This window comes from Haliotis cracherodii, unplaced genomic scaffold, assembly GCF_022045235.1.
Source record: "Haliotis cracherodii isolate W230 unplaced genomic scaffold, xgHalCrac1.p SCAF_9, whole genome shotgun sequence".
NCBI classification, from domain to species: Eukaryota; Metazoa; Mollusca; class Gastropoda; order Lepetellida; family Haliotidae; genus Haliotis; species Haliotis cracherodii.
Genome location: NW_027266343.1, coordinates 31,064,491 through 31,091,672, shown reverse-complemented (window position 1 = coordinate 31,091,672; position 27,182 = coordinate 31,064,491). Strand labels below are relative to the sequence as shown.

Here is a 27,182-nt window from a genome sequence, read left to right as displayed (position 1 = left end):
AATGGCAGGCATAGGACTGGTAGGCCAAGAAAGACCTCTAACAGAGAGGATAGACGTCTTTTCAGGATAGTCAGACGAAATCCATTTGTCACTTCAACAGATTTAAGACCCCAGTGGATTACCCATCAGAGACTCTCGACGAAGACCGTAAGGCGTCGCCTCAGAGCAGCTGATTATAACGCCAGAAGACCAGTAAAACGTCCTCAGCTGACTGAGAGGCACATGCGGAATCGTCTGATATGGTGTCGTGCCCGTAGTCGATGGAACTTGGCCAACTGGAGAAGGATCCATTGGTCTGACGAGTGTCGAATGCTGCTACGAACTGTTGATGGTCGAATACGTGTTTGGAGGCAACGTAACACTCGTTTTGCACCAAGGAACATCCAGAAGACCTTAGTAGGTGGCGGGGGGTCTGTCATGATATGGGGTTGTGTTTCCTTCGGCTGCAAACTTCCGCTGGTGACAATTCGTGGAAACCTGAATGGCCAACAATACCAAGATGCCGTTCTACGTCCAGTGGTAGTCCCTCATTTTGACAACCATCCTCTTCAGACAAGACCTGTTTACATGGACGACAATGCTAGACCACACAGATCTCGGGCAGTTTTGGCTTTTTTGCGTCAAGAAGCTATTGCCACTCTTCCTTGGCCGGCCTGTAATCCGGATCTTAATCCGATTGAGCATCTCTGGGACATTCTTGGCCGGAAAATCAGACATCGTGATCCACCAGTTCAAAATCTCGCTGGCCTTGAAGCCGCACTTCATGAAGAATGGATCCGTTTGCCTCAGAGAAGCATTCAACGACTTGTAATGAGTATGAGGCGTAGGGTTGAAACTGTGGTCAATGTCCGTGGATCATACACACGTTACTGACGTTTCTGTCTTGCAATAGACTCTGCACTCCCTTGGGTTGGTTGGTTGGTTTGTTGTTTAACGCCGCACTCAGCAATGTTCCAGCTATATGACGGGGGTCTGTAAATAATCGAGTCTGGACCAGACAATCCAGTGATTGACATCATGAGCATCGAATGGGGCACTCCCTAGGGTGTCTATGTGACACCTGATATGGTCTGCTGATATCATGACAGTTACATGACAAAAAGGTTTTCAATGTTTTTTAATCCTTCAATTTCTGGTCTTCGGTAAAATTCCTTTCTGCTCTTTTGGAACACAAGATTAACTTGCTTTGGGACAACTTTTGCACCACATGAGGTTTACATATACAGCTTATAACAATCGTACATCGCGTTATAATAGTCATCATTAAGTGCCAAAAGTAACAGCTCACAAATATGGTGGGTGGCGCTTAACTTTTATGCATGTGTATACATGGAGGTTCATTTGAACGGCCTGCCATTGGGCTATACAGGAAACATAAGCACTCAACCCACGTATATCATAGCTTTAGTTCACCTAGCATTCAGACAAGCATAGCATTAAATCATTAGCATTGGTATACACCTGTGGAATGGACAAAAAGTAACTCGTCAAAAAGAATAAGAAGTAGTTGTTATCCATAAAAAGATATTAATTTTATCAAGTTTCGTTCTTTCTCATTCTTTCTTTTTGGTCAAATGGTTCAAGGAGGTTATTGGTACTTATTGGTATTGGTATCCTAACATGAAGCCACATGATACTACCTCAGTTTATTAACATTGTTGTTACTACTTCCAGTTGTCATGTGAAGGCAGTGGATGGGGTTTATCATCGTATTATAATAACGCTTCTTTCAATATCTTTTCGCTGTATCTTACATGTGTAAGTAAAGGAGAATGTCCGAAATCTCGCGATTATTTTCGCACGTGAAGCTTGTTCGAGGCCGTTAGGGTCTTTGAGGACTTTCTCCTACTTAAAACAAAGCTCGATCAAGTTAATGCCTCAAACTAATCTTCAAGTGATATTCACGCTATGCTATACTATGGGAGGGTGACCACTATTGTTTAACTATAGGAGGGGACCTTTCAATGAAAATTATGGGACGTTTTAGTACCCATACCCAAACTATTGGAGTGTTAGCAAAATGATTGTGTCTATCCAACTGTCATTAAAGTTTACGTAACTTCGTTTTAACAAAACCTAAAACCCCAACTATGGTCGCCCAACCGCGTTACTTTTGACATGCACTCAAAAAAGATGCAACAAACGATGTTGATACGTAATGCCAACTTTCACTGTATTCTATGCAAACCAATGACATAGGATCAATTACGAACGTAAATATACATAAAAAGGTCAAGCATCAGAAGCAGCAGAAACATAAAGTTTGTGCGAGTGAGTGAGTATGGTTTTACGCCACTTTGTCGGCGGGGGACACCAAGAATGGACTTCACACATTGTAACCATGTGGGGAATCGAACCCGAGAGTTCGGCGTGACGAGCGAACGCTTTAACCGCTAGACTCATATAGTTTGATAGTATTTGGACAATCGGTTAGAGAGAAATAGGGCAAAATATGTCTTTTAACATGAATTATTGTAAAATTCCCTCTGCTCGTGGTTTCAGGTTGTACTGAAGAAATATTTGTTCTGAAAACAAATGTTGTGAAATATACATTGTTCGGTTTCCCCTTTCATAGAACACCTGCTGTTTGACGCAGTGAACCTTTAAATATCTACGAGCTTTGAGCTATTACAACCTCCTGAGAATTGGCGAGGGGCATTCAACATTTCGAGGTATATCCCTAAGTTTGTATTTCTTGTCATGTAGGCCAGCTTTATAAAAGTAACTACCAGTAAAATATTTTGTTCATTTCACAACATTCCAACCTTATTAAGCAGACAAACAATTATGTAATTATGTAAACAGTTTCTGAAATTTTTGTATGTTTTTGCAACATTATCTTTGTCAACCAAAGATAAATGATGTATTGAATATCTTATTACCATCATCGAGCTTCAACTACAGAAGCCTTGTGCTTGGATATTTAGTTCTTGAGTCAAACGTACGAGCCAGACAGCAAGTTTGATTCCACATTTTAAACTGTACACTTTACTCGTTTTGTGAAATTTGTTGTGACTGAGTCTTCAATCTCTCACACAAGGAGCCTGGTATTTTGCCTAGGTACGTGATGTATATGATTTCAAAATATACACAATATCACTATAACTACAACTACACTTTGAAATAAGAAAATATCTGCAGCGAGGTTAAATGTGATACTATTTCAATAAACACGTAAAACCATACTAACTCACAACAATACATGTACAGGTTAGAGCGCTGCTGCTCACGGAATTACTAATGTATGTGGGATATTCAAAAATTGCAAATAAAATATGGATGCTTCTAACTTTACTGAAAGGTTACATTATACGTCAACACAATTGGTTTCTAACAAATACAAACTTGTATACACATTTACACCACTTCAAGGTCGGAATGTGACCAGATAATCTGGGTAAGCCTGTGTATCATTGAACACAACGTACATGACAGGATTGTTAATATCGTTCACGACCGAGTCATACAGCTCAGTGCCAGTGCTTCCTGTCTTGGACGGTGCAACTCTCATCTTAGGTTTCCCCAAAGTATATACGCCAGTCAAGACTCGAACCAGGTACAAGTATTTCTGCCCTTGTGCGTCCGGTCTGGAGTATGTATCTTGGGCAGAATAGTTGGCATTAACAGCGAAATACACTCCTTGGCCGTAGTAGGTGGCTGAAATTGGAAGCGGTTATCTGTAGACACATTGGAATATGAAGAGCCAGTAGCCATTCCTTGAATGCTACGAACAGTGTATATCTAAAGGTGTCGTTATGTACTTTTCACAAGTAAAATATGTGTAACGTGAATCGTATCCGAAAAAAACATATGCACATTTACCGTTCTTAAAAAAAATCGCTCTTCTTTTGAGATAATTTCCATTGAGGAATTCGAATACATATATAAAATTATGCAATCTCAAGCTTCCGGCCTCACAGCCTTTCATAGTCCCTGTCTTTCTCACAGTCTCTGGGCCATATTATTTTCCATTCCACCCAGGCCTTTCTGTGATGCACAAGCCCTAAATGAAGCAAGTCTCCCATCTCAATGGGGCTCCATTTCAATTTACATGGAGTTATTTGTTTCTATCAAAATCACAATTTTTTCAGAGACTAAGTGTTAGTCTGGGCCTTCACCATGTTCACTCGTTTGGCACCACATTGAATACTACAGAAGCTTGTTAAACCATTGCTGTGACTGATAAAGGAGGGGAAGTTTAGTGAGGCAATTGATAATCTTTATATCAAACTTTCTATTGCACACAGGTTACAAAGCTGCAAGTGAAGTTGTTTGAAGCGAAAGTGGTCGCTTCCAGCTGTTCATAAATGCTCACTGTAGAGTTCTGTCTTGTTGCATACGGTTTACCAGACAACCATTAACAGATACTCCAGACAATGTTATGATTTACACATTAGAAAAGATGATGCAGGGGACGAAAAACCGTGTTTTTTTCTGACGAATACCATTATTTAAAAATAGTTTGGGGCATGTCTGGCTTGCACAAGATGTAGGTGACAGAAAGGTATTTCTTAATTTTTTGAAAAAAGATGTAAAGATATTTATCAACATGAGTAATTCATGAGTCAAATTATTTTAATATTCTTCCGAAATCCAAAGTTCAATTGCATCATTATCTTATGTAATGAGAAACAATCACCGTCGAATGTAAACCAAATGTAGCTGCAATGTACGTAATGTTAACATTAGAGCAGCTAGATTTTCCAAAAACACGGCAATTGACTATGCACCCTGTCAATACTCTAACCAACCTAATGAAGAGTGAGGGTGTATGGTTTGACGCCGCTTTTAGCAATCTTCCAGCAATATCACGGCGGGGGACCCCCAATGAAGATGAATATCACGTACTATCAATATGTCCAGAATATGCAAGTCCAAGAAATGATTACATGCAACCGTATTTAAACAAAACGGACCATCTGGGTAAAATTTGTATGATATACTTCAAATCGAAAGTGTGAATATGTTACTTACGTTATCCGTGTTATTGTACGTGTACGTGTTATTTTATTTCACATGAGGGCTAAGAAGCCTGTTAGGAAGTGCATTTCTGTAGACCCGTTCTATATTCTACGAAACTATAATGTCAAGATTGCGCAGCAAGTATTAACTATATCATTGTATACGCGATGTATTATTGGCCTTTTGGTCATATATGCCTGTCTGTCTGAAGCAATACATACCATTTTTCCCACAATAGCTTCTGTTGAACCCATGTGCATTGATGCTGCCTATAGCATCTGTGCTGGTACCGTGCCACAGCCATGCCTCGTTCTGGGTACCCTGGGGGTTCTGCTTCTCAAGTTGCTTCTTTTTGGCCGCATATTGCTGATACAGAGATCTGTTCTGAATGCGAGTCACCTATGACAAATACGCAATGTATGATGGTACTTTTCAGTAACAGGGAAGGTGTTAGTTAACGTCGCAGGTTACAAACCACTGCAAAGGTTTTAAGGGTACACTTCAAGTCACGTCCTGGCAGACTATAATGTGCAAGTTGAAATGCCTGGAGTTGCTAAAGGAGCGGCCATTTGATATTATTAAAATTATTCTAGCTCATGGCTTTGATTAAAATATCTGGTTTTACCACTGCAGCTGAAAATAATCTAGTCTCCATACAAAATTCCAATTAGTTTTATGATAAGGTCTTCATAGGTAAGAAATTTATTTTAATGGGAGGACTCTACATACAGCACATATGTAATACACAACGGAGATGGTGTTCTATCCGACATTCAGATGACGATCAAGAGGAATCTACTATTTCTGTTACAAATGTAACATGCACATATTTTATGCAAACATGTCCGTATCTAATATGCCATGTTATCATTGGTTTTGTGTTATAAATATTGAGGTTAATGATGCACTGTTCCGGAAATAGAATCACCTCCGCGTCTGAACCATACATCAGATAGAATTGAGTGTGTTAGGTTTAAAAACATCCATATATCTTTATGCCATTGTATCGTAAAGAGTGTCAGATCATGTCCGTGTTACATCGTATCGTCACTATTGGATGGTAATTCATAAATACATGCATATGATAAAGTTATTCGTTATTTTGATATTATGTATTTATGTATAAAGACTTCAATAAATTCAATGACTATCTTCATCTGGAGGATATCATTTAGATCGGGAAAGAGGTCCATATGACGTTTGACGTAATATATTTTAACCGATTTGCAAACAGACGTTTCCTGATTTACGTGGATCTAAGTCTTAGTAAAGTTTTTGTCAATGTCATCAGATCTTAGTTAATATTGACTTACGAACTTTAACAGCTTTTCAAGAACCTACTTAAAAGGGAAATCTCCTCAGCTTACGCGTATATTTGTATTTTGAGAGGCAGAGGCAAGGAAAAACTATTATGATATTTCAAATTCATCGACTGTGCGTTTTATAGAGATTGTGGTATCGTACCTGAAGAACCTTGGCTTTGCTGTTGTTGATAGTTGACATGAACGTTTGTTCAACCGTCTTAAACTCTTCATCGCCAGCTGCGACTGGAAAACACTCGATATTAACATCATCCGCCATTTTCTGCCAGCTCGGAGGTAGGTCAAACATTGATTGTTTGGCCTCTGAAAAACAACACGTAGGATATAAATACATTTCATTAAGTATGACACCTACACGAATGTCACAATGTATATATTCTCTTCACGTAAGGATAGTGCGTAGTTAAGAAGTGTGGTCCGTATGTATTTGCTTAAACAGACTACTCCTTGACCTCATCGTTGAGAAAAATATGAATGGCTGTATCTGCTAATACTGTATGCCGAATTAGGGTTGACAGTTTGTTGTCCATCGTGTTCTAATCACAAATAAATAAATAATATCTGTTGTCCTATTCATCGTGGCATTGAATTTGAATATATTTGTCTTCAAACACGTCGCCTTAGTTGTCAGATGGCGTTTTACCAGTGTCTTTATATACTATCGGAAAAGTATAACTGTGCTTCACATAAAGTGGTGTAAACGTTATGTTATTAAAAATATCAACATAATATTTGATCACTCTTCTGATCAATGTTTTATCACAACGAATTCGTTGACATAACCGATACATGGTAACAGGAGACAGAGCCACACGCCCTCACAGATTGGTGGTGTAACACCTCAATTAACAATGCCACAGTCGGATGTGACTACCATATGCGTTGATACAGAGCGGTGGTGCATTGAAGACACGAGATGATTAAAAGCAGCCGGGTGGATATTGTTCCAAATGTCAACGAAAGAGTAATCCAACTGAGCTAGCATTACCGGCTGGTTCTCGTCCTGTCGTAGGCGTCTATCTCTCTCATCCCATATCTATTCTATCAGGGAGATTTCTGGAGAAACAGTCGGCCATGGCACTACAGCAACGTTTATATGCAAGCCCTGGCACTGCATAAGCGTTGGTTACGGTTAAACAAAAATGTTTTCATAGGCACATGACAGTTCTACAATGATTGTGTGCTGTTCACATGACAAATACCACGTGTGTAATTATCATGCTCCCAACGAACACCCAAACATCCTAATCGTGCGCTTGTAAATTGTGAATCTCGACCTTATAGAGATGTATTAAAAAGTGCATTATTTAACTTTATATTCAATTTATTTTTAATGAAAGTTATGTGAAGCACAGCTAATTATTCCGTTAGTATACTTAGATACATCTTAGATACACTTTCTGTTATACATAGATAACACTATTTTCTTACCCTGCAAAAGGTCTCGTCGCATGACATTGTATGTTTTCTTTGCTGCTGTTCCCTCCAAGGACGAAAAGTCGATTTCGATCTTGGTCTTCATGAAAGGTACCTTGCACGACTTCTTATTGTCTGTAAATGCCTTTTCGATTGCTGCATTTTCCTTCTTATCAAAGTCCTTCTTATCGGTAGGACTATCTTTCTCGAAATAGGCCCACTGTATTGTTCGAGAGAGTAGGGTAGCCCTTTCTGTTTCGCTCTCCTCCTTCTCAATGTCACGTAGGTATTGAATAACCTTTCCTGTGGCAAGCGCAACATCACTTGTCAGTCCTGTCAGTTCTATAGCTCCTTTGTTTCTGTCGACTCTTAGCTCCACTTCAAAGAGTTGATGCAAGGTGTCAATCTGGAAGTATATGTTCTGTGTCAGTAAATCGTCAGGATGCTCGACATCCTAAGGGTATCTACTTCTAATCCAACAATTAGGGATTCGAAAGTATATTTATTATGCTGCAAATAACAATTCCAAAGCATCTGAATATTTATCTAAGACCATTTTTCAAATGAAATTGAAATTCACAACAAATTATAAAAGGGGGAAACAAAAGTGGATTGAAGAGGCTAGTAAATAATAACATACATTTGAGAGGTCTCTTTGTAGAAATACATTTGCAAACAAAAACGATAAAACCTTTTTAATAATAATAATTAATATGTAGCAGAGTCCGTCGTACGATTCCGACTATTTCATAAGCATGCTTGTCGTAAGAGGATCCTAACGGGATCGGCAGGTCAGGCTCGCTGACTTGGTTGATGCATGTCATCGTATCCCAATTGCTTGGAACGATGCTCATGATGTCAATCACTGGCTTGTCTGGTCCAGACTCGATTATTTACAGATCGCCGCCATATAGCTGGAATATTGCTGAGTGCGGCGTTAAACAACAAATCATAAGCATGAGAGGGGTGGAGGAATAGCCTTCGTTCGATTCCCCACATGGGTACAATGTGTGAAGCCCGATTGCAATTGTTCATTTGAAAAATAAATCACACGGGAATATGTGGTACAACATCATTTTGCTCATTGACGGACCAAATGTCTACCATAAAACTTATTTAATGCTTCTTTAAATACGTGGTTGTTGTAACGCTGATCAAACAGCCTTTGTGCAAGATTCGTATGACGCTCTTTTAAATCTTCGTACAAAGAGCATCCTCGATTGTACCTCAAACGTTGTGAAATGTAGACACCAAGGCCTGGAACTTCTGGAATATTGCTGAACAGAAAGGGACGGATGAGGCGGGCTCACTGGTCTCCTATATTTCTAGTTCAGGTGGGTAAATCAGTGGAAGGAAATTGGGTATGTTAATATTTTTTTAACGATATCAGATAATCGAAATTCCGGAAGCTTTAAGTTAAATGGCCTGGCCAAATGCCCGTGTTGCCAATCCAATGCGTGGTTTTGGCATATTTCTTCAGTTATTTGTGGCATTATTTGAGATGTAACTTATGGCAAGCTCTTTGATTAGGCATTGAATGCGTAGTGATCCTTCTATACAATGGCAGAGTTATTTGAGGCAATGTCAGTTGGATCTACTATAAACTTTTCATCGAGGGCATCCAGTTTCATTTTGTTATTCCAATATTGTTTCCTAGTTTTATTTTCTTCATTTTTCTCATTCTACCAAAGACAACATCACATACTGACTTAAGTCCCCCTGAAAGACATTCAACAGGTTCATCTTCTCTTTTGGCCATTATTTTATCAAATGTTTTGACAGGATCCATAATGATTGTAAAGTTGTGATCCTAACTGGTATAAGGCTGTTCACGGGATTTAGGACCATATTTGACTAGTAACTGTTGAAGGCTGGTATTGTCTTCTTGCAAAACCCCTAATGGCACTACACATGTTCCAAACTCAAATAATGGGCATTGTTACAGTAAAGTGAATATCGTAACCTGATGGTCTGTTAGTTTTGTTATCACTTGGTCCTGTAATGTCTCTGTAATCCATGCCTCCTTGCATAGTGCTTCCAGGTTCTTTATACCATTGGCTATGTTGCCTGATTGGTCAGAGAAGAAGAAGAGATCAACCCTCCCTGTCGAAGTGGTGCCTGACGAAATGTACGAAGAACAAGATGGAACATACCAATCCTTGGGAAGCGTAAAGGCAGTTATCTTATTGATAGATAAAACGACAAAACCCTTTCCATCCAGCCTATGAAAATAATGACAATAATGACGACATGGCCTATATTCCAACTACTAATTGTTCAGACAAACTAGGGTAGCTTGATGAGATTTTTGTGTCTGATGGGTCCAAAGAAAAAAAATATTCTTTCTCCCTCTCTTGCACATCTCTTATAGGAAATTAAAGTAGAATACATTTCACCATAATTTGTGTAAAACAAAACTAATATCAAGGCAGAATTTGGATGTGAAAGTTTGAAGTTGTTTGAAATATTAGTTAATATTATTAAAGATCATTTTCCTATGGGGTATCTCTTTGCAATCGTTAACAGCACAAATACAACCCCTGCACCTTATTGGTAAATACTTACCTCTTGTAATGATAGATTGTGCCTGTGGTATTCCTCCTGTGCCTGCCGAGTGTTTCACCATTGCAGCAAATGGTTTTAACATTGCTTCCTGGAATACAACTACTCGAACATCGCTGATGTTAACAGCTTGAGGTCCGAACTCAGCAAAGGCTTGTGACATAAGCTTGGCAATATCCTCAGGCTGTATATTACCTATGCCTGTACAGAAAATGTTGCTTGATACAATAGAAGCTGACATATAGATGCAAAGTATGAGAGGAACATTCTGACTGCTGCACATCTCTTCAGCTTCTTTTTATTATTATTAATATTATTTGTATTATTATTGTTGTTGTTGTAGTTGTTCTTATCATTATTGACCACTGCTGTTTCTTTCAAGTTCCGAAAAACGACCACTACATCTGTTATATTTTCCAATATTCTTCATTTGTTGATTGGGAACTACAACAAAACATATATTCTGATCCAAACATGGATGAAACATTACCAATAATAATATGTAATATATTAACACACTCACAACGACTGCTACCAGTTCTAGCCACGTTACCTGTTCCCAGCAAAGGGAATGCTACTGACTGTGCATCACGCAGTTTTTCTGCCTCTTCCAGACAGCTAAGGACTACTTTCTTCCAGTCATTGCCGAAATGGTGCCCGGCCACATGCAGGACGTATTTACACTTCAGACCTTTGGATGTCGTGCTGATAACGCCATGCTGTCTCATGTCATCAACTGTAACAGCAAATGTAAATTCAAGCATTCTGGTCATGCTACCGATAAAGCAGTTAAGTCAAAGAAACAAGTTGTGCCAATCCAGACTTGAACATGTAACTATGCATTGGGATCAGATTCCCTTGAAATCTGGATACTCACGTGCCAGAGCTAATGATTGCTTTGGGGATGTTTCCCATGGACTTGGAACTGAACTCTACTTCTCTCATTCATATCAACAAAACATTCTAGTGGATAAACCCTTTTTGATAGATACTCACAATGACGTGAGCTTCGTTTTCTACTTGTGTAACACCGACCACGAGCGATTACATAATTCACATGACATTCAGAATGCTAGATTACATTAATATTAATGTTACATTGATGTTACATTTCCACATAAAATATCTGAAGTCTTCCTGAAATGTTATTTTATCAACAATGTACAACTCCAGGGTATAGCAAGTGTCTTACACAACTGCACAGAGAATCGATATGAATCTCACCTTTCTTTGCACACTGCGACTCCATATCTTTGCCACATGCTTTCATGATAGCACTTGAGACAGCACCTTAAGGAAATATACCATGCACAGCACACGTAAGGCATTCCTCTTTCAGTTTATCATGTAATACTACTTTGCTAATATCAAGACACGTCTGCCTTTACATTTCATTAAGTATCTATTGAGACAACTTCTGGCATATTATGTAAATACAGGCGTTATCGTTGATTAAATATAGTGTACAGTAAAACAAAATGTATATCTTTATCAGGTTTATTGAAAGGAGCATATGTAAGTCCCTGGTGAATTTGTGCTAGTAAAACGTACCTATACTTTCCAATTCCTTTAATGATCTTAATGTGGAAGTAAAATATTCACTATTTCCCTGACATTCTTTAATACGTTCTTTACCTTATGGTACAGTACATCTCTATATTACTCATTTATTCTGCTAATGGTCTTTACATGGAAGTAAGTGGAATGGTCTTCACATGATACCATCCGGCTACTCTATAGTCCTGCTATCTTCTGCTATAGATTCAACTGTCTAATATATTGCACTGCAAAGGTATGGTATGGTATCAATTGGCTCCTCTCTTTTCCTCCTATTTTCTGCTAATAGTCTCACTAACGGCTGCCCCACCTTTCTTCAGGTCCAGTTCCATGTTGGTGCTGTTCACGATACAGTCTGTGTCTTCTTCTGTTATGTCCCCTTGTTTCATTTGCACTGTAATATTTCCAAACTGTATGCTACCAGAGCCTGCGGAGGCGCTCCAGGGACCTTCTGAAACAATCCCACGAACCCCTGTAACAAAAACAAAGATGATGAGAGACCGGGCAAGATTAAGTTAACGCTGCTTTGAACAGTATTCAGTTGTAGCAAGGCGTGTCAGTTTGATGTGGGGAACACAGGTCTTTACGACCTTAAAACCAACGACACACTAAGAAATTGGAAGTGATTTTGCCAACTTTCTTTGAATATATACTAGTAGTTGCTAAAGAAACCGAATGTACCTTTAATTTAAGCTATTCAATATTTTGACATTGAATGGAAGCCTTGATAATTATTTCATTATCACACTCGAACACATGTTGACCTTGTGACGCCTATGATCAGTTTGCCTGGAAAATTGAACTTAAAACAATCAGTATCTCATCATCTCATCATGACGTTACCTCCAAGAAAACAGGGAACTAGAGATGTTTATCAACGATAAGACCCGGTTTCGATTCCCGACATGGGTACAATGTGTGAAGCCCATTTCTGGTGTCCCCCGCCGTGATATTGCTGGAATATTGCTAAAAGCGGCGTAAAACCATACTCACTCACTCCACATCATACGTTACAGGAAAGTTCAAAGGAATAAATCCTATATCAAATATTGACAAATAGTCCCGCTCTTATTTCTTACCTGTTTCAGGGGTTCGTATGGTGGATTGTTGATTCAGTGATTTCACTGATTCCTTCATCTGAGACGAAACTGTGAGAAACATTGACTTCTGGAACACAACCACCCGTACATCTGTCAGGTTGGATGCTTGAGGCTCGAACTCGGCAAAGGCATGAACCATGATCTCGGATATTTCTTGAGGGTTGACATGACCAGCACCTGATGGCATGAAGTATCGGTATTGTTATCATAATTAGCATAAACTATTAAGGGTGGTGGTGGGGTAGGCTAGTGGTTAAAGTGTTCGACTCCCCACATGGGTACAAAATGTAAAGCAGTTTTTTCTAGTGTCCCCGCCGTGATATTGCTAGAATACTGATTAAAGTGGCGTAAAATGACACTCACTTAACAATATCACTCAATCACTCATTCACTCACTATATAGTGACCTATAGTTGACTTGTAGTATATTTGGGAACGAAACATTAATATATATGAATAAATATAGGTATATTACCACGGTACATATTCATTCATTGAACACCATATTATCATTATTTTATTATTAACTTGAAAGAAATAATCCTTGAACCTACCTGTTCCAAGGACCGGAAGGGCAATTGAGCGCGCATCACCCAATACGTCTGCCTCTCTCAAACATGTGAGGACAACTTTCTTCCAGTCATTGCCAAAATGGTCCCCCGCCACATGTAAGACGTAGCTACACTTCAGACCTTTCGCTGTCGTGCTGACAACTCCGTTCTGCCTCATTTCGTACACTATATATAAAGTATGGTTCTGATCAGTCTTTGGAATTATCGAGTTTCCATAAACACACGCACGTTTTTAAAGGAGAAAGATGTTGCTGCGCAGGTATCTTTGTATAACACACTATTTGTGCAAAGCCTAGAACACACACTGCATATATTTTTCATAGAGAACCGCAGCTATTTATACCTGTGTGTATGAACATTGCTGACTTACTACAGGAGCCGCAGCTGATCACACCTGTGTGTATGAACATGGCTGACTCACTACAGACGCTGCAGCTATTTATACAGGAGACTTACTACAGGAGCCGCAGCTGATCGCACCTGTGTGTATGAACATGGCTGACTTACTACAGGAGCCGCAGCTGATGACACCTGTGTGTATTAACATGGCTGAATTACTACAGGAGCCGCAGCTAATCACACCTGTATGTATGAACATAACTGACTTACTACAGGAGCCGCAGCTGATCACACCTGTGTGTATGAACATGGCTGACTCACTACAGACGCTGCAGCTATTTATACAGGAGACTTACTACAGGAGCCGCAGCTGATCGCACCTGTGTGTATGAACATGGTTGACGTACTACAGGAGCCGCAGCCGATCGCACCTGTATGTATGAAAATTGCTGACTTACTACAGGAGGCGCAGCTGATCACACCTGTGTGTATGAACATGGCTGACTTACTAGAGGAGCCGCAGCTATTTATACCTGTGTGTATGAACATGGCTGACGTACTACAGGAGCCGCAGCCGATCGCACCTGTATGTATGAAAATTGCTGACTTACTACAGGAGGCGCAGCTGATCACACCTGTGTGTATGAACATGGCTGACTTACTAGAGGAGCCGCAGCTATTTATACCTGTGTGTATGAACATGGCTGACTTACTACAGGAGCCGCAGCTGATCACACCTGTGTGTATGAACATGGCTGACTTACTAGAGGAGCCGCAGCTATTTATACCTGTGTGTATGAACATGGCTGACTTACTACAGGAGCCGCAGCTGATCACACCTGTGTGTATTAACATGGCTGACTTACTACAGGAGCCGCAGCTGATCACACCTGTATGTATGAACATAACTGACTTACTACAGGAGCCGCAGCTGATCACACCTGTGTGTATGAACATGGCTGACTCACTACAGGAGCCGCAGCTGATGACACCTGTGTGTATGAACATGGCTGACTTACTACAGGAGCCGCAGCTGATCACATCTGTGTGTATGAACATGGCTGACGTACTACAGGAGCCGCAGCTGATCACACCTGTGTATATGAACATGGCTGACTTACTACAGGAGCCGCAGCCGATCACACCTGTGTGTATGAACATGGCTGACTTACTACAGGAGGCGCAGCTGATCACATCTGTGTGTATGAACATGGCTGACGTACTACAGGAGCCGCAGCTGATCACACCTGTGTGTATGAACATGGCTGACTTACTACAGGAGCCGCAGCTGATCACATCCGTATGTATGAACATGGCTGACTTACTGCAGGAGCCGCAGCTGATTTATTGTATTGAACCACATATTCAAGGTACAAAGAATACTTGTTTTTGAATGTAAAACGATTCTCGTTGTTTTTCCAAACAAGCACTTGTTCCTTACCTTTCATTTGGCATTGTGACGTCATGTCTTTTCCGCATGCTGTGGCGATAGCTACGGACACAGCACCTGGAACAGAAAATCGTGGAAATATTCAATATGTCAACATGTGCAAATAGGCTCACTATTTACTGACTTTTCTTGTCTAACGATGCTCAATATACCAGATATATGACGGCGCTTCTGTAAGTAATAGAGTCTGGACCAGACAATCCAGTGATCGAAATTATCACCATTGTCCCACACTATCGCAATCAACCAAGTCATGACTACCCGATCTCTTTTGTCGCCAATCCCTTTAGGTTGTTTGGGACCTAGTCTACCCCGCAATCCCTACTAAGGAGCAACAAGACAGTAAAGTATGTGCTGTTTCTTGGCCCAAATCTAAACAGGTTATAATAAAGTCATAAAATAATATCACGGTTATATATTTTTTAACATTCAAAATGAGCAACATGCGTCGGAGCTTGTTAATACTCAAAGATTTGACATCCTTCTAACAGTTTAACGGTAACAAGCAATACAAACTACTACTGATCTACAGCGTCAACCCGCTCTTTTTTCACCTCTTTGTAGGTCCAGCTCAGGGTTTGTACTGTTGACGATGCAGTCAGCGTCCTCCTTGGTTATGTCCCCTTGTTTGATCTGAACGTTGAGCCGTCCAATCTGAAGTCCGTCCGATTCAGTCTCGGATACCCATGAATCTTCAAAACAAGTTAAAATGTATGTATTCAAATATAATTGAACAATTTAATGAACCAGATACTGTCCCTATTTCAACAAAAGAACAAGAAATGGTTTCCCTCAACACAGAAAACAAAACTCTCAGCATACCTTCAGTGTTCAGTTGTTCAAAGAAAGAACGGCGATTCTTTACCATAACTGCCGGCTCAGTTATCTCTCCTGTCTCCATTTGTCTTTTATACTTTTCAAAGGCCTTCGTGAAGGATTGAAAAAGAAAACACACACATACTCTTTGAGTACAGATATAACACAAAATAAAATATATTCCTTGTTTAAGATTAAGAATCTCCATCGAGTGTCTTTTGATAACAATATGAGTGTGAGATTCTATCAGGACATCCCGCATGAATCTTCGACCTTTCTTATGGTAACTGGTGACGTCACAAACTCACAATGACATACAAAGCGTTGTGATACAATGCAATTACAGCCTTATCTCCTTTGCAACTGTGTACATAGTCTGAACCATGAAATCAGTTGCATAACACAAGTTACCAGTGTCAAGGGTTAGTAACGCAATGGTTCGTCATTTGTCATCAGGTGTTGTTTTCTAACACATGGAAATATGTTTGATTACACCAATACTACATCTCACACAAAAGTCAGTTTGGAATGATACATACATGTATTCAAGTTTCTGAGCAGTTAAGTCAAACTTGCAACCGTCAAAAAAATGTTTCCCTTTCTATGACCACCTAGAAGCTACAGACGAATGTGTCCTTGACACACATAGCATATTGCTCCATCGAAAAATCAATTTTAACATACACTATGATAATAATAATAATAATAATAATAATAATAATAATAATAATGCTGTAATAATGTGTTATCTCTTACCTGGATGACTTGTTTGTCTGATGGATAAATCACAACTCGAACTTCTTCCAGTGCGGTGCTTCTCTCTTGAAAGTTATTGACAACTGTGTACATAGTCTGAGCCACGAAGTCAGGTGCATAGCCCAGGTTCCCTGTGCCTAAGGCTGGGAAGGCAATGGTTCGGCATCCGTCATCAGAAGCTGTTTGCAAACACTTCAGAATGATATTCTGAAGTACCTGTTCAAGGGAAAGGCAATATGGAGAAAAATCAAGCCATTTAAACAATTACCATCTTTTATGAATGTCCACAAATAGATACTTGATATGGTTGCTGTGTCAGATAGGATTCGAGCCTCTTGAAAAAATTGGTGTGTCATCATTTTTAGGAACAGGTATGTGACATTTTAGCCTCATTGAGCTTGTGGTAACTGAGGAGATGATGTTTCAAGTGTGAAGCTTAACGAGCTTTTCGAATTTACAGGCACTGTCAAAGTGTAAAAAATAGGATCAAAGTTTTGAATGTGTGGAGCACCACCGATAATTATACATCTACAAAATTTCATTTTATTATGAAAGAACATGTCTGAATAATGGCCAAAAATAGCTCTGCCAATATGGTTAACGAGGCGACCATAGTGAAAATCAGATTAGCTCTTGAACAAATTGGGCTGTCATTGGTGGGAAGAAGATTATTTAAGTTCAGTTTCACTGGAGTGGTTTCCAAGAAGAAGATGTTTACGACGGACGACGAATGATAGCCACTGGTCAAACAGGACACGACATAAGCTCACTTAACTTTATCAGGCTAAAAAACATAAACGGCTGAACTGTTGGTTACAAAGGACGCTTCAGATTCAGAGATACAAAAATAACTGGGTTAACTTACATCAGAACTAGAGGCACTTGCAGTGGACAGACAGGCATGATACACACGACATCCCAAGTTTCCTCCAGAACTGACAGCAACATCCCCCGGCTTTATTCCTTGGGGATACTTCACTGACAGCTCATCCTGTATTGTGTTCCCTGCAGCTTTCAGGATCGACTTGGACACAGCTCCGTTGTTAAGATCAAGGTTGTTGGACGTTGAGTTTATGATAGCATCGGTCTATTGAAAATGCTTGCTGATTACAAAAACTTTGAGACTGCGATGATATGAAATAAAAAAGAAAGTGCTCGGGCGTGTTTCTGTGTATATCTACAATTTCAATGGTCAGATAACATCTTGGTTGACTTACAGTAGCAACACAATAGAAAGACCGTTTATATTGATTAGGAAAGCTTAATGTAGACGCCAACATGAGTACCCTTATTACTGTTCCTTCACTTCATCATCCATTTAAGACTCTTATATATCACGCAAAGCATTGCAATTGAAAGACACGCACTACACATGACAGAGCGACCATCATATTACACAGCTTAGCACTTAATATACCATACTTACTTTTTGTTTCGCAATTTCGCCTTTGACAATTGTCACTTTGCTGTGTGAAGATGCTTTTTGTCCTTGAGTTGGAAGGACACCTTGTGAGAGAAAGAAACACAGCCACCATGTACTAATCAAATCAATATTCAAGTAACATGATGTCAGACGGGGAATTGTCTGTAAGCACCCTCAGTGCCACAAACACTGACTTGTGTGCACATTCTAAGTGAAGGTAACTCATAAAGACAACCTTGGGTTGCCAGAACCCTGACTATGCTCGTAGGTGCAATTATTAAACACTGAGTACCGTCAAAAACAGCTTTAAAAAGCCCAAGTAACTCAATAGTTAAATAACTCATAGTTGAGAGAGAAAGAGGGTGTGTGGTGGAATGAGGTTTAGCCTTCTAGATTATTACGCTTATACAGCTATGGGCATGCATCTGTTCGTAGCTGCTGGTACTAGTCTGGACTAATGCCCATTTTATAGTGCTAGGCAACTAAGATAACATGCTGGCGTGTATCATGAAGACCCCACTCAGACACAGTATACTGACTCCAGGCTGAGCAGTCCTTGTTTTATTCCCTAAATGCTGAACACCATGCAGGGTAACAACAAGTACCATCTTTTAACGTCTTTTGGTATGAAACATCAGGGGATTGAACCACCGACCATACGCTCTCTGGAAAGACGCTGTATCAACTAGACCACGGAGGCGGTCACTAGAAAAAGAGCTCTTATGTTATATTACATATCTTAAGCTTCGAACAACTCCAAAAAATATTTACGGACACCACCAGTGACTGGTTTGGGTTTTGTAGCTATTGGAGGGCGTAAATCAGTTGTATTGTTGCTCTGTGTCAGCGCCACTCTTCGATCACTGAACACCAGTTGTAGAGCCTCGGCGAACAGCTGGGTGGTTTTCCCGTTCATGTCAATCAGGTACACATTCGTCACACCGCTGTTTGGACTCTCCAGAGTGAAGAATTTCTTAATGGCCTCAACAATGTGCCTGAAAAGAGACATGAAACTAATCATCTAGAAATAAAGATATTGATACATCAGATATTGACTGTAGGTAGATGTTCCTGCAAAAGAGTCCCGAAAACACACCATTCGTGTGCATATTTACTTATTATTGGTTATAAAAATAGCATTAGAATAGTATTTGCATATGAGTTAAAATGTGGTTTCTCATTTATGAGACTAACATACACCTGAGGATTTCAATGAGTTCAACGTTTCCAGTTGATGGCAAGGTTGATTGACTTGGTTGATGAACGTAAGTATCATGTACGAATGGCATACCCAACTTTATTGACATAAAAGCATATCTCATTCACCTGAACGTTCCCAAGCACATAAATGATATAACTGGAATATCAAAGTGGCGTAAACCCACATCACTCAATCATTCACTCCAACAACATACATGTCAAACGTTTTGAAATATTCTCTATTTCAGTTGAATGAACAAACTAAAAGGAAGTTCGTGACGTTGTTTTAGACATGATGCATTTGTGAGGTCTACTTTGTAAAGACACAAATCTAGACGACACCATTCAGTCTTGATCTAACCTTGTAGCAAGATTTCCTGGGTACCCAAATATTCCAGCACTAAGAGCAGGTAACGCAATAGACTTGTATCCATGTCTGTCTGTCTTCTCCATGCTTAACATGATGGCATCTTTCAGGTCTCCTTCCTCCCCAGCATGACCACCAGACCAACACGGACCGACGGCATGGGCAACCATTTTACAGGGGAGACGTCCTGCACCAGTAGTTACAACATCCCCCGCTCTCAAAGCCTTGTTCTTAGTGTATTCATCACTCTCCCGTTGAATTGTAGGTCCACCTGATAACATTATGTTAATTGTAAACTCGATGTGAAGATGTTGGAATCCTTGAAATTGCCTGCTATTGTTATCTGGTTGTGTATACTGACAGAATCACAACAAGTTGTTTGTATGGTTCAATTAATCACGTCCTATCACATCAAATATACATTATAAAAGCATTAAATATAAACAATATACATACCCTTAACTGCTATGGCTTTTGCCAATCCTCCAATGTGATCTAACCTGTTGTTAGCTGCATTGACGATGACGTCAACCTCCATAGCTGTGATGTCACCTATGACAACATCAATCCTTCTTTTCGAGTCCATGTCACAGCTAGCGATAACTCTGGTCCCAGTTGGGTTTCTACCCCATGGTGAAGAAGAGACTGAGGCAGGTATTACGCTAATCGTTTCGACTCTTACTTTGACTGATTCATCAAATGACGTTTCTATTATACATTGACTCTCTTTCTCTGTTGAGCCAATGCCTCTCTTCCCATTCTCAGAATTGATGAACCTTCCGATCCCAGACTTCCTGAGGGTGTGTTTCTTATTAATGACTTTCTTTGCAAGACTTGTCAAATCCTGCACAGCTTTGGTAAGGGCCTCCTGGCAGCCACTAACTGTTATCTGTTGTGCTGTCGATTTGTAGTCCAGTTTGCCACTGTGTTTCACCATGTCATGGCTGATATCATTGAGCTCACTTTCTCTATACACACGTAGGAATCTGTAGACTGGGCTGGGCATTTTCACTATCTGCCTATACACCGAGTTCTGTAGGATAAAGTTGCGAACCTCCTCTTTGATTTCATTAATTGTGTTGTCAAAGGTGACAATTACAACATGGGAGGCCTTCCGGTCAATGTTTAGACTCACCAAACTGCCATATCTCTCCACTGCTGCTTTTTGAAAGGCTGCCCACTTGTCAGAAGACAGAAGGGAGGTATTTTCTTCATCAATTGGCTCATGATGCTCTACGATCATCTCTTTGAGCGTTCGCCCTAGAGCAGCACCATTTTCTTCCGTCGTTGCCATGACAATTACAGTTTCATTTTTGCTTTCAATATCCCATACTCCACTGATCTTCGTATCCTCCAGTTTGTTCATGACCATAGCCTTCACGTCCTTTTGATCTAGAAAGGAAACCAGTCCCTGGGAAAGTGTAAGTCTGTGTGAACTGTAACTCGTACATCTCTCATACATTAAAACTTTACACTCGTTGATTTCGTTCACTTGACCTTTGAAAATAATCTCGTTATGTTCGACATCGACAGTCACTTTCAAATCTGTAGGATACCGCTTCTCAATATCTGCTACATAGCCATCCATCACAAGGAGCTGGAGCTGAAGTGGCTTCAAAGTTTTGATCGGCTCAGTAATCTCCTTCTGTTTTCTTCTGAATTCGTTGTCCACGCCTTCTACAGTTTCCCTCACTTTGGTACCGACTTGATGTACCTCTCTGGCATGTCCGACTACTGTGACCTTATGTTCTGCATCAGACATTTTCACGAGAACAAACTTTGACTTGGGGATATCGGTCACATTCTTCTTCACATCCCCCCACATCTGTTCAAGGGTTGTAAATTCTTCAGTTTTAAAGTGATCAATAAAACCTTTCAGAAAGTCCTCTGTGTCTTTTTTCCAAGATTTTGCTAGCTTGACAGCATTTGGGGCATCCTTGTTGAGCGTGCATGTCATCGTTGCAGAAAAGAGAGAGACCCATACAATTTCGGCATGTCGCTCTTTCAGTCCCCGTTTGAGCTCCTCCTCATCGGTCTTTGAGTTTTGCAGAAACCAACATTTGGTTTCGTCAAGGTTTTGAACAGTAAATGGTTGTGGTTGTTTGTACCAAGATCCATCCGTATCCTCACTGCCTAGTCCAAGACATTCCATGTAAAGCGTCACAGTCAGTTTTGCACCATCAATCGTGTGTTGCTTTGGAAGGATTTTATCTATGGCTGAAACCAGAAAACACATATTCATCTGATTTCAGACTGATGTTAGATCAATAAATGAAATATTTGATTTTATTGATGATGCAGCAAAAGTTCAGTTGCATCGAACTTTGATGACACAGCAGGGTATCGGGTGGTTGTGGTGCTGATATATACACGCCATGGCCCATGTTGTTGGAAAGGTGTCAGAACATGCATATTTTATTACACCTACCAATTCTACCTATACCATATGAGAGTACGGGTGTCGCAATCGTCTCAGGCACCGCAATTCGCTGGGCAGTTTTGCGTCCCTTTGGCAGCCCAGAAACATATGATTATGGGTTCGAATCCAGGTCGACCCGAGACCTACACCACGTCCGGCTTTGAGCTGACACGCCGTGATAGAGAGATTATGAATAGTGTTTTACTCCACAGTATATCAGACATCGAGTCTCACGCCAAAGTTGGCATTATTTTGCAAAGACATAAGCTCAGAGACTACACGAAAATAAACAATCAAGTTGCACTCAGCAATATTCCAACAGTGACTACATGACGACGTTCTGTAAATAAACGAATCTGGACCAGACAATCCAGTGATTGGCGAAATTGGGATACTATGACATGCATCAACCAAGTCAGCGAGCCTCACCACCCGATTCCGTTAATCGTCTTTTACGACAAGAATAGTCGCCTTTTGCGGCAAGCATGGGTTGCTGAAGACCTATTCTCGCCCGGATCTTCACGCTTTGTAAACAGTCAAAATATGGATAGGACTGCAATCATTTATAGCACTCAGAGGACACCAAGCATTCGCTTCACTATCAACATTTCACATAATACATGTACGAGATGTTTGAAAGTCATAACACATAAATACATAATTCATATATAATAAGACAATCATATCACACCAGGCAAGGGGCCCTGGTTGGCACAGTCAGCTGAGGGCAATAATTTAGTTGAGAAGTTCTCAATTAAGCTAGTCATCATCACGTGCTACATTGTACCCATGCCAGGCTGTTTGGCACGCCGAATACCCAGGTTCTATTCCCGACATGTGTACAATGTGTGAAACCCATTTCTGGTGTCCCCCGCCGTGATATTGCTGGAATATTGCTAATAACGGCGTAAAACCATTCTCACTCACTCACTCACTCACTCACTCACTCACGGTATGGCTGTACTGATATATTGGTAGTGATGCCTATGTGTTTTCTATTTTTGGGGGCATGGGTGGTCCAGTCGACAGCCTGATTGTTTTTTATATTCCTTCGAGGGTTTCACCAGTGGTAAATATCTAAGACATGCATCACTTCGGGCTTCCCCAACATAAAGCTGACACGCAGACACATAACTAAAATGCTTCCCAAAGTTACGTTAAACCATACGAATTCACTCACTACATCGAACAGATGAAATTTTAATTACCTCTATAATCCTCAAACTTGACAATGCAATACCCATCACAATTGTGCAAGGAGACTGTAGCTGGGATTCCATCAGTGTTGCCAGATCTTTTATTTTCAAAGTATAATTGCACAGTGTCTTCAGTCGACTCTGCCTTCAGTCCCCTTATGGCCACACTGTCACATACAGGTACTTTATGAACCATGATGAATTGTCCTTCAAGCTTCCTTCTCCTGCACTCTTGTTGCAATCTTTCGAAGTCTGAAAAGTGAGATGATAAGGAAGCTATACTTGTTAATTACTATCAAACGATACTGACATAATTTTGTTGACACCTGTAGATAGATTGACGTTCATTTAAACGTTTCATAATCTCTACTCACACGCAAAAGAAACGCAAGTGGTTTTAAGCAAATAGGTAACAAACACGGAACAATAAATTGATACGAGTTTTAGCATGTAGTGAAGCCTGATGGTGTTATCAATATTTTTGGTTGCATTTTGGAAGCCCCGAGTAAAAACGCAACATAAAAAACGAATAGCCAAAACGCACCATTTCAATGAATATGTGGGTATCATGCACCCATTTCTCTCGAAATCGAAATAGCACGAACTGTCACGAAGTGTAGTAGGTATAAAACTGTGGCCGATTCTTGGACCTATCACTCCTTGGTCAACAATGCCACGCCTAACTCAAATTCAGAGAAACCTGGCCATCGGACGTTTGGAAGCTGGAGAGTCTGTCCAAGATGTTGCCCCTCATTTCAACGTTAACATAACCACAATTTACCGTCTCCTGCATCTATACAATGCAACATAGACCACAGATGACCTTCTTCGGAACGGTCGTCCTAGGGTCACCACACCTCGACAAGATCGGCAGATTACCCGTCAACACCAGCGACATCCGTTCCTAACTGCAAGTGAAACAGCTCGAGAGATCATCGGAACACATAATCGACACATTAGCCGGGACACTGTGATCCAACGTCTCCGTTCCAACAACCTCAGATGTCGCCGACCAGCGCGTCGTCCTGTTCTCCAACCACGGCATCGACAAGCACGACTTCAGTGGGCACAGGGTCATCACAATGGCGTCATCGCGAGTGGAGGCGTGTCATCTTCTCTGATGAAAGTCGCTTTTGTGTCTCCCATGCAAACGGAAGAGTCAGAATTTGGAGGCGTCGAGGTGATCGTTTCGCTGACAGAAACGTTGTGGAAAGGGATCCATGGGGTGGACCTAGCGTGATGATATGGGCAGGGATTGGACTTAATGCGAGACTTGGACCCATGTGCTTTCTTAATGTTGGTCAAGGTCGGGTACACGGCGTCACTGCTCAGCGGTGATCAGACCCCTCGTTGTTCCATTTTTTGCACAACATCAACAACACATTTTCCAGCAGGACAACGCTCGTCCTCATCTTGCATCAATACAACATCCGTGTTCTATCGTGGCCAGCCCTCAGCCCTGATCTGAACCCCATCGAACACTTGTAGGATGAGGTTCAAAGGCGTCTACACAATGTGCGCCCAGTCTCTACAACTGCCGAGGAACTACGCACAGCTGTTGTGGATGTGTGCTCGAGGATCCCTAGGGCCTTCACAAATCGTCTGCTCCACTCAATGTACAGGAAATGTATGGCAGTGATCAATGCTAATGGTGGTCACACCAGGTATTGACTGACACTTTGGGTATTGACCCGAAACTGATGGTGCTTGTTGTTACCCTGCCTGGTTAAATCAAGAACTGGTCGGCTCGAAGTTAGTATCTTGTTTCTGAGTAGGGTATCCATGTTAAACTGAGGCATGGTATATCAGTTGGCTAGCACTATAAAACTGACATCAGTCTGAACTCGTACAAACACACACACACACACGCACACGCACGCGCACATGCACACACACACACACACGTGCATGCACGTTGTTATAAGAATGTCATAATCGTGAACCTCCTCACAGATTTTCTCCACAGGTACAGATATTATTGTAACCCGTTACACTTGTAACGATGTAAGAATAGTGTTGTAATAACGAAAAAGGGAAAACATGAGCTTTCGTCTTAATTTGAACACAACTACGTGAGCATCTGTTGTATGAATCACTTCAATGTTACAATGACATGGATAAATACAAGCGACAAATTCCATTCCATTAACACAAGAAATCAAATAAAGAAAACTACATAAAACCATTTCCTTAATTCTAATAAATCTCACAAATTCATTCCCATATTATAAGGAACCTTTGCTGCAAGAAGAGTCGATTGTACGATTTCGACTATCTTATAAGCATGTGCTTATGAATCACTACCAAATAGTGATGATATCAGGTGTTCGCGAATATTGAGTGAGTAAGCTGGGTTTAACGCAGCTTTAAACAGGATTACTGTTATATCGCGGCGTGTCAGCTTAATGTGGGAGGAAAGCTCGAAGTGATGCAGGTATCGGACGTTTACCACTTCGGTGAAAACCACGAGCATGAATATGGTGCTGACAAACCTAGAAAAATAATCGGGGTGAACCGGGATTCGAACCCGCAATCATAGGTTTCTGGCGTGCCCAAAGACGCAATTCTGCACATCGAATCGCGGCGCCTTAGACGACTGAGCCACACGTGCCCCCTGTTCTCGAAAAGGTGAGCGTATAATGCCCTACAGGTGGCACCGGTGGAACAAAAAAATTGCAAAGGCAATTTGATTGTTCATCTAAAAAATAACCACGGGAACATACGGCATCGATTATTATACTTGTCCTCCATATGTTTACTTTAAAACGTTTGGAAAGCTTTACTCAAGCCGTGAATATTGAAATGTAAGCCAGATCAAAGGACATTTAAGCAAGCGTTGTATGAAATCTTCATAGAAGGAGCATGCTTGATTGTACCTCAAAGTTTATGAAATGCAGACCCCAAAGGATGGAACTGCTATTTGACTATAGGAAAGTGGAAGTCATCCTACTTCTCATACAGTCTTAGATGGATATTGTTACTCCGAATCTTGAAGCATAGATCTTGATATGAAACAGATGAGACAGTTTCACTGGTCTCTTTATATTTCTGATTCAGGTGGGTAGATCATTGGAAGGGAAGATGCTATTTGAATTAGAACTGAACGGTATCAGATCAGATAAGATCATCGACATACCCGATGCTTAAGATAAACTTCTTGCCCAAATTCCATTTCTCTGCTAATCCAGGCAGATTCACCACATGACTAATTAACTACATGTAGTTCTTGTAGATTATACGTAGCTGCGCTACAATATGTATAGTGTTATCTCTTACCAGGGATATTGTGATCCTCAAAAGTTACCAATGCTTTCCCGGGCTCTTCCCCATACAGGACTTCAGTAACGATGCTTCCACGTGCCCGTGCTTCCATAAAGAGCATTAAGTTCTCCTTGACAGTTGTGCTGCTCACGCCAGTCACAAGAAACCTGTTCTTGTAGCAAGGTATTGGGCGATGTAACTTCAGTGTCAGATTTGCTCCATCGACCTTGTGTTTCCTTTTCAGTACTTTTTGGACCACTGAACACAGAAATAATGAATTTGTAAAACAATATGATATAATTGTTGTATTAGATAAGATCATTAGTGTGTGACCTCTGTTTAATCATGTTATAATAATTGAAAATAGTGCATAATTGCATTGAACACTTTATTACAGCTCATGCTTTATATTACAGAACCATAACAGACTCTGCTTGGATAATATGCATGTGTCTGGGAATGAC

The 27,182-nt window shown here is 40.5% G+C and overlaps 2 protein-coding genes across 3 annotated transcripts in view; both read right to left on the bottom strand.

Annotated features, from left to right (window-relative positions):
* Positions 1 to 3,060: 3,060 nt before the first annotated feature.
* Positions 3,061 to 27,182, bottom strand: part of LOC139452098 (protein mono-ADP-ribosyltransferase PARP14-like) — a 30,261-nt gene continuing 6,139 nt past the window's right edge. For both annotated transcript variants that reach the window (XM_071233415.1, XM_071233416.1), the window contains exons 6-27: positions 26,734 to 26,976; positions 23,470 to 23,709; positions 20,299 to 22,059; positions 19,837 to 20,113; positions 19,047 to 19,270; positions 18,279 to 18,358; positions 17,718 to 17,939; positions 16,853 to 17,068; positions 16,103 to 16,205; positions 15,835 to 15,972; positions 15,272 to 15,337; positions 13,474 to 13,656; positions 12,899 to 13,096; positions 12,130 to 12,291; positions 11,487 to 11,552; positions 10,816 to 10,998; positions 10,266 to 10,463; positions 9,664 to 9,818; positions 7,716 to 8,106; positions 6,427 to 6,587; positions 5,184 to 5,361; positions 3,061 to 3,657 (exon numbers count right to left, since the gene is read on the bottom strand). In XM_071233415.1, the coding sequence (XP_071089516.1) occupies positions 3,368 to 3,657; positions 5,184 to 5,361; positions 6,427 to 6,587; positions 7,716 to 8,106; positions 9,664 to 9,818; positions 10,266 to 10,463; positions 10,816 to 10,998; positions 11,487 to 11,552; positions 12,130 to 12,291; positions 12,899 to 13,096; positions 13,474 to 13,656; positions 15,272 to 15,337; positions 15,835 to 15,972; positions 16,103 to 16,205; positions 16,853 to 17,068; positions 17,718 to 17,939; positions 18,279 to 18,358; positions 19,047 to 19,270; positions 19,837 to 20,113; positions 20,299 to 22,059; positions 23,470 to 23,709; positions 26,734 to 26,976 (5,735 nt within the window). In that variant the 3' untranslated portion in view covers positions 3,061 to 3,367. The remainder of the gene's footprint in view (positions 3,658 to 5,183; positions 5,362 to 6,426; positions 6,588 to 7,715; positions 8,107 to 9,663; positions 9,819 to 10,265; positions 10,464 to 10,815; positions 10,999 to 11,486; positions 11,553 to 12,129; positions 12,292 to 12,898; positions 13,097 to 13,473; positions 13,657 to 15,271; positions 15,338 to 15,834; positions 15,973 to 16,102; positions 16,206 to 16,852; positions 17,069 to 17,717; positions 17,940 to 18,278; positions 18,359 to 19,046; positions 19,271 to 19,836; positions 20,114 to 20,298; positions 22,060 to 23,469; positions 23,710 to 26,733; positions 26,977 to 27,182) is intronic.
* LOC139452922 (uncharacterized) lies at positions 14,170 to 15,144 on the bottom strand. Its single transcript, XM_071234544.1, has one exon. It carries the CDS (start codon positions 15,142 to 15,144, stop codon positions 14,170 to 14,172), a length of 975 nt encoding a protein of 324 aa, XP_071090645.1.